The sequence below is a fragment of the Anomaloglossus baeobatrachus genome, chromosome 3 (genome assembly GCF_048569485.1).
Source record: "Anomaloglossus baeobatrachus isolate aAnoBae1 chromosome 3, aAnoBae1.hap1, whole genome shotgun sequence".
NCBI lineage: Eukaryota > Metazoa > Chordata > Amphibia > Anura > Aromobatidae > Anomaloglossus > Anomaloglossus baeobatrachus.
Window position 1 is genome coordinate 62104397 of NC_134355.1, and position 8292 is coordinate 62112688.

General features: G+C 48.6%; 1 protein-coding gene across 2 annotated transcripts in view; it reads right to left on the reverse strand.

Annotated features, from left to right (window-relative positions):
- FBXO11 (F-box protein 11) overlaps positions 1 to 8292 on the reverse strand; it is a 233140-nt gene that overhangs the window by 83572 nt on the left and 141276 nt on the right. For both annotated transcript variants that reach the window (XR_012751579.1, XM_075339211.1), the window contains exons 8-11: positions 3670 to 3776; positions 833 to 944; positions 240 to 346; positions 6 to 143 (exon numbers count right to left, since the gene is read on the reverse strand). Coding sequence is in view for 1 of the 2 variants with exons in the window: in XM_075339211.1 (XP_075195326.1) it covers positions 6 to 143; positions 240 to 346; positions 833 to 944; positions 3670 to 3776 (464 nt within the window). In the remaining variant the exon portion in view is untranslated. The remainder of the gene's footprint in view (positions 1 to 5; positions 144 to 239; positions 347 to 832; positions 945 to 3669; positions 3777 to 8292) is intronic.

Consider the following 8292-nt stretch of genomic DNA (forward strand, 5'->3'; position numbering starts at 1 on the left):
CCTACCATGCCGTGGTCAAAGGTGAAGACTCCGACATCCCGGCCGTGGTGAATATGATTTCGCCTAATGATTGGGTTGCCGTGATTTTTCACCCATATACCAGCTAGAGCGTTATTGGAGATCTCATTGTCTTCATAAATCCCCTATAAAAAAAAAAAAAAGTTTTTTTTTTTTAAAAAAACACTAAACTAAAAAAAAAAAAAATATTAGTACTGCAATAGTGAATGAACACTGGTTACCTCTGCATGGTCCGTGATATACAGGCCTACATTTTCGCAGTCACTGATGTTACAGTGTTTGATGGTGGGACAAGCCCCCTGGCCGCTTACACATACGGCCGAGCCGACTGCAGAAGAAAGCGATGAACGGAACAAGGTCATTATAATTTAAAAAAAAATATATATATATAAAGTCGCTTGTGGCTGATGGTTGTTAGGGTATGTGCCCATGATCAGGACCCGATGTGTCCTGGACGTGGTGGGTCCTGACCTGACCGTGAGTCTCCTCCGCAGGAGATCGCAGCTGCCTGTGCCCACTATCGGGGTTCGGGGCGCTGCGGTCTCTCGCTTTTTTTTCTCCCTACAGAGGACTCTTGTGACTGCATAGCAAAGAATTGACATGCTGCAGCTCAGGAAAGCTGCACCACAGATCAGTGTTTGTTACGGGCCGCACGTGCACAGTGGGCATGGGGTTTCTAGAAATCCCATCCACTGTGCTTGTACTGTACATCGCAGCGTTTTGGATTCAGCTGAAGCATGCTGCGTCCAAAACGCTGCAAACACTGATCGTGGGCATGTATCCTTATACAGAAGCCACAAAATAAGTCAAATACCTGTGCAAGTGCTGCGAATGATACAGTGATCGATAACCGGACTGCAGTTCACGGTGATCTCTAAGCAATGGTGGGCGTTGTGGTGCTGGGCAGATTTATCATCGGGATTAAACTGGGTCACAGAGAAAAAAGAAAAATCAGAATTAGACAATATAATACTTTACTTTATCCTTGAATATACTGAAATATAAAAAAGGGAAAAACAATTTATGCTGGGCAGAATAAAGGTGTGAAGCTTATATCGTGTCCAGCCGTACAATGAAAAGTACATTTTGTAGCTGTAAGAAGATGCTGCCATGTCCTGCGTCTCTTTGCTGGTGGCACCGGACCAGTCACATCCCTGCCTATGTACAAAATAGAAGAATTGCCGGCACTTCCTAAACTGAAGGTCTGAACATAACATACATTATCCAAGTTAACAGTTGCCCTTAAGTAAGGGGAAAAATAATTTAAGGGTGTAAATAGTGAATATGGAAATGAGAATATGCATTACTGCCCAGAAATTTTTTTTTTTATATTTTGCAATTAACCCCTTCACGACCGGCCGATTTTTCGCTTTCCTTTTTTTTTTCGCCATTCTTTTTCTGAGAGACGTAACTTTTTTATTTTTCTGTCAATATGGTCATGTGAGGGCTCATTTTTTGCGGAACGAGCTGTACTTTTAAATGAAACCATAGGTTTTACCATATAGTGTACTGGAAAACGGCAAAAAAATTCCAAATGCAGAAAAATTGCAAAAAAAGTGCGATAGCACTATTGTTTTTGAGATATTTTATTCACTGTGTTCACTATATGGTAAAACTGATGTGAGGTGTGATGCCTCAGGTCAGTGCAAGTTCGTAGACACCAAACATGTATAGGTTTACTTTTATATAAGGGGTTAAAAAAAAATTGGAAGTTTGACTGAAAAAAGTGGCGCACGTTTTACGCCATATTCCGTGACCCGTAGCGTTCTCATTTTTCGGGATCTATGGCTCAGTGATGGCTTATTTTTTGCATCTCGAGCTGCCGTTCTTAACGGTACCATTTTTGCGCAGATGCTACGTTTTGATCGCCTCACAGCATTTTGCGCAAAAGTTGTGGCGACAAAAAAAAACGTTTTGGCGTTTGGAATTTTTTTGCCGCTACGCCGTATACTGATCAGATTAATTGATTTTATATTTTGATAGATCGGGCGTTTCTGAACGCGGCGATACCAAATGTGTGTATATTTTTTGGGTTTTTTAACCCTTTAATTTTCAATGGGGCGAATGGGGGGTGATTTTAACTTTTAGGTTTTTTTGTTTTTTTTTATTTTTTAATACTTTTTTTTAAGTTTTTTTTTTTTTTTTATTTTACTAGTCCCCCTAGGGGGCTATTGCGATCAGCATTCCGATCACTCTGCAGTATCTGCTGATCACAGCTATACAGCTGTAAACAGCAGATACGCTCTCTTTCTCTTTTGCTGTGCCGCTGGCACAGCGAAAGTGAAAGCAATTCATGTGTAGTACAGGAGTCATCACATGACCCTGTGCTACCATGACAACTATCGGAAGTCACGTGATCGTGTCACCGCCTGATACCAGAAGACACGTAAGTAAAAGTTTACCGCGATCGCGCTTATAATGGCGCTGTCACATATTGACGGCGCCATTTAAGGGGTTAAACGGCACGAGCAGACGGCCCGCGGTCGTTAAGGGGTTAAAATTGGCCAAATTTACTTGAGCCCAGTTACCACGCCAACATATAACTCAAGTGCCGGCAATTCTTCTGTTTTGTATTACGGAGTCATGTCCTTTGTCTGCGCACAAAAAAATTAAGTTTTCTAGGCAGTAATGCATATCTTCATTTCAATATTCACTATTTACATCCTTCAATTATTTTCCCTCCCCTTTACTTGAGTGCAACTGTTAATTTAGGTAACATCTCTGCCTATGGTCCCCAGCCAGATTTTCAAACTAGGTTTACATCCACATGCCTGTGCAGACAGGTTCTGATTAAGGGGAACCTGTCACCGCTTTTTCGGCCTATAAGCGGTGGCCACCACCAGGTTCTTATATACAGGATTCTAACATACTGTGTATAAGAGCCCAGGCCGGGGGTCTAACGTAAATTACACTTTATAATACTCACCTAAACCAGTCGTTGTGGTGGATGTGGCTCAGATGTCAGTCTTCGTTCTCTGGTGCCGGTGCCTCGTCTTTTGGCCATCTTCGTCCTCCTTCTGAAGCCTGTGTGCAGGACGCGTCAACGTCATATACACTCACCGATCCTGCGCAGGCGCACTACAATGCTTTGATCAACGTGCGCCTGCGCAGGATCTGAATGCCGGCGACTGTGTAGGACGTCAGACGCGTCATGCACCCCGGCTTCAGAAGGACAACAGAAGCGGCGACAAAGATGGCCAAAAGAGGCAGAGCCGGCAGCGGAGGATAAAGTCGCCCATCTGAGCCACATCCACCACAACGACCGGTTTAGAGGAGTATTATAAAGTGTTTTTTATGTTGTACACAGCAGCCTGGGCTCTTATATACAGCTTGTTAGAATGCTGTATATAAGAGCCCACTGGTGGTGGCCGCAGCTTATAGGGCAAAAAAACTGGTGACAAGTCCCTTTAATGCCATTTTGGGCAGAATGACCATGCTCCCTATTAAGTTGCACCCACGCTACGTAGTTACATGAAATCACTCAGGCAGAAGTCGCCAAGAAATTAAAATTAGTAATGCAAGAAAAAAGAAAAAATTTGGGGACAGCGTGCGTAGAGCTAGGGGATAAGGTGGAAAAGACTAATGATTTGATTTATAAAGATCTACAACAGAATGCAAGACAGCTAAAAGGAAAAAAAAAAAAAATCTTACCCTGATGGTCATATACCCGACATAGGCATCTTCTGATCCTTCCATGAACACAAACGTGGAGTCTCTAGTGTTTTCAATGATCACTTTGTCAGCAACCTTTCCTGGAGCTGTTGAGAAACAAAAACAAAAAAAAATAAAAATCAGAAAAAAAGTATGTATTCTTGACAAACTATTTTTGCAATCAGGTTTCATTAGAAATGTTGCAGTTTGCCTTCTATAGCCTCTGTGTTATACTGTCTATTGCTGTCTGCAGAAGGAGTTAACGGAGAATCCGTCAGTGAGTTATCAAAGGAAACGGAAGAGTTTAAAATGAAGGGAATTTTGTTTACTTACCGTAAATTCCTTTTCTTCTAGCTCCTATTGGGAGACCCAGACAATTGGGTGTATAGCTTCTGCCTCCGGAGGCCACACAAAGTATTACACTTTAAAAAGTGTAACCCCTCCCCTCTGCCTATACACCCTCCCGTGCATCACGGGCTCCTCAGTTTTGGTGCAAAAGCAGGAAGGAGGAAACTTATAAATTGGTCTAAGGCAAATTCAATCCGAAGGATGTTCGGAGAACTGAAACCATGAACCAAAAGAACAATTCTTCATGAACAACATGTGTACACAAAAAAGAACAACAGCCCGAAGGGAACAGGGGCGGGTGCTGGGTCTCCCAATAGGAGCTAGAAGAAAAGGAATTTACGGTAAGTAAACAAAATTCCCTTCTTTGTCGCTCCATTGGGAGACCCAGACAATTGGGACGTCCAAAAGCAGTCCCAGGGTGGGTAAAGAATACCTCAATAACAGAGAGCCGAAAAACGGCCCCTTCCTACAGGTGGGCAACCGCCGCCTGAAGGACTCGCCTACCTAGGCTGGCGTCTGCCGAAGCATAGGTATGCACTGGATAGTGTTTTGTGAAAGTGTGCAGACTAGACCAGGTAGCTGCCTGACACACCTGTTGAGCCGTAGCCCGGTGTCGCAATGCCCAGGACGCACCCACGGCTCTGGTAGAATGGGCTTTCAGCCCCGAAGGAAGCGGAAGCCCCGAAGAACGGTAGGCTTCAAGAATCGGTTCCTTGATCCATCGAGCCAAGGTTGACTTGGAGGCCTGCGAGCCCTTACGCTGGCCAGCGACAAGGACAAAGAGCGCATCTGAACGGCGCAGGGGTGCCGTGCGAGAAACATAGAAACGGAGTGCTCTCACCAGATCCAAAGAGTGCAAATCCTTTTCGCATTGGTGAACTGGATGAGGGCAAAATGAAGGTAAGGAGATATCCTGATTGAGATGAAAAGGAGACACCACCTTAGGGAGAAACTCCGGTACAGGACGCAGAACCACCTTATCCTGGTGAAAAACCAGGAAGGGGGCTTTGCATGACAGCGCTGCAAGCTCCGACACTCTTCGGAGTGAGGTAACTGCCACTAGAAATGCCACCTTCTGCGAAAGACGTGATAAGGAGACATCCTTCAGCGGCTCGAAAGGTGGCTTCTGGAGAGCCGTCAGCACCCTGTTAAGGTCCCAGGGTTCCAGCGGGCGCTTGTAGGGTGGCACTATGTGGCAAACTCCCTGCAGGAACGTGCGGACCTGCGGAAGCCTTGCCAGGCGTTTTTGAAAAAATACTGAGAGCGCCGATACTTGTCCCTTGAGAGAGCCCAGTGACAAACCCTTGTCCATTCCGGATTGAAGGAATGAAAGAAAAATGGGTAAGGCAAAAGGCCAGGGAGCAAAACCATTATCAGAGCACCAGGACAAGAAGATCCGCCAAGACCTGTAATCGATCTTGGCGGACGTTGGCTTCCTGGCCTGTCTCATGGTGGCAATGACATCTTGAGATAACCCTGAGGACGCTAGGAGCCAGGACTCAATGGCCACACAGTCAGGTTGAGGGCCACAGAATTCAGATGGAAAAACGGCCCTTGAGACAGCAGATCTGCGCGGTCTGGAAGCGCCCACGGCTGACCCACCGTGAGGTGCCACAGATCAGGGTACCACGACCGTCTCGGCCAATCTGGAGCGACGAGAATGGCGCGACGACAGTCGGATCTGATCTTTCGTAACACTCTGGGCAACATCGCCAGAGGAGGAAACACATAAGGCAGTCGAAACTGCGACCAATCCTGAACTAACGCGTCCGCCGCCAGAGCTCTGTGATCTAGAGACCGTGCCATGAAGGCCGGGACCTTGTTGTTGTGCCGTGACGCCATGAGATCGACGTCCGGCGTTCCCCAGCGTCGACAGATCTCTCAAAACACGTCTGGGTGAAGAGACCATTCCCCCGCATCCATGCCCTGACGACTGAGAAAGTCTGCTTCCCAGTTTTCCACGCCCGGGATGTGAACTGCGGAGATGGTGGAGGCTGTGGCCTCCGCCCACATCAGAATCCGCCGGACTTCCTGGAAGGCTTGACGGCTGCGCGTACCGCCCTGGTGGTTGATGTACGCGACCGCCGTGGCGTTGTCCGACTGTATGCGGATCTGCCTGCCCTCCAGCCACCGATGGAACGCCTTTATGGCTAGATACACTGCCCTTATTTCCAGAACATTGATCTGCAGGGAGGACTCTATCGGAGTCCAGGTTCCCTGAGCCCTGTGGTGGAGAAACACCGCTCCCCACCCTGACAGACTCGCGTCCGTCGTGACCGCAGCCCAGGTTGGGGGCAGGAAGGATTTTCCCTGCGATAGAGAAGTGGGAAGCAGCCACCACTGAAGAGAGGTTTTGGCTGCAAGGGAAAGAGAGACGTTCCTGTCGAGGGACGTCGATCTCCTGTCCCATTTGCGGAGAATGTCCCATTGGAGTGGGCGCAGATGAAATTGCGCGAAGGGAACTGCCTCCATTGCTGCCACCATCTTCCCCAGGAAGTGCATGAGGCGCCTCAAGGGGTGTGATTGGCCCCGAAGAAGAGATTGCACCCCTGTCTGCAGCGAAATTTGTTTGTCCAATGGTAGCTTGAATATCGCTGAGAGAGTATGAAACTCCATCCCTAGGTAAGTCAGTGATTGGGTCGGTGTCAACTTGGACTTTGGAAAGTTGATGATCCACCCGAACCGCTGGAGAGTCTCCAGAGCGACGGTCAGGCTGTGTTGACCCGCCTCCCGGGAGTGTGCCCTGACTAGGAGATCGTCTAAGTAAGGGATCACCGAGTGGCCCCGAGAGTGTAGGACCGCCACAACAGATGCCATGACCTTGGTGAACACCCGTAGGGCTGTCGCCAGGCCGAAAGGCAATGCCACGAACTGAAGGTGTTCGTCCCCGATGGCAAAGCGCAGGAAGCGTTGATGCTCGGGTGCGATCGGCACATGGAGATAAGCATCCCTGATGTCGATTGATGCTAGGAAGTCTCCTTGTGACATTGAAGCGATGACAGAGCGGAGAGATTCCATCCGAAACCTTCTGGTGCTCACATGCCTGTTGAGCAGTTTGAGGTCCAGAACGGGACGGAATGATCCGTCCTTCTTTGGCACCACGAACAAGTTGGAGTAGAAGCCGTGACCATGTTCCTGAGGGGGAACGGGGATCACCACTCCTGACTTCAGGACGCTTACAGCCTGAAAAAGTTCGCCGGCCCGAGCTGGGGATGGAGATGTTCTGAAGAAACGAGTCGGAGGACGAGAGCTGAACTCTATCCTGTAACCGTGAGACAGAATGTCTCTCACCCATCGGTCTTGGACATGTGGCCACCAGGCGTCGCAAAAGCGGGAGAGCCTGCCACTGACCGAGGATGCGGTTCGGGGATGCCGGGAGTCATGAGGAGGCCGCCTTGGAGGCAGTGCCTCCGGCGGTCTTTTGGGGACGTGACTTAGACCGCCACGCATAAGCGTTCCTCTGGCCCTTCTGTGGCCTGTTGGACGAGGAGGATTGGGACTTGGCTGAGGGCCGAAAGGACCGAAACCTCGATTGAATTTTTTGTTGCTGAGGTCTCTTCGGTTTGGACTGGGGTAAGGACGAGTCCTTTCCCTTGGATTCCTTAATGATTTCATCCAATCGTTCGCCAAACAATCGGTCGCCAGAAAACGGCAAACCGGTTAAGAATTTCTTGGAAGCAGAGTCTGCCTTCCATTCGCGTAGCCACATGGCCCTGCGGACTACCACAGAGTTAGCGGATGCCACCGCTGTACGGCTAGCAGAGTCCAGGACGGCGTTCATGGCGTAGGACGAAAAAGCCAACGCTTGAGAAGTCAAAGACACAACTTGCGGAGCAGAGATACGTGTGACCGCATTAATCTCAGACAAGCTGAGATAGCTTGGAGTGCCCACACGGCTGCAAAGGCCGGGGCAAAAGACGCACCTGTGGCTTCATAGATGGATTTCACCAGGAGCTCTATCTGCAGTGGCATCCTTGAGCGATGAGCCATCTGCCACTGACACTCCAGATCTAGCCGCCAGCCTAGAGACTGGAGGATCCACCTTGGGACATTGAGCCCAACCCTTAACTACGTCAGAGGGGAAGGGGTAACGTGTGTCATTAAGGCGCTTAGCAAAGCGCTTGTCCGGAAATGCTCTATGTTTCTGGACAGCATCTCTGAAGTTAGAGTGATCGAAAAACGCACTCCGTGTACGTTTGGGAAACCTAAACTGGTGTTTCTCCTGCTGTGAAGCCGACTCCTCTATAGGTGGAGTTGGGGGAGAAAGATCTAGCA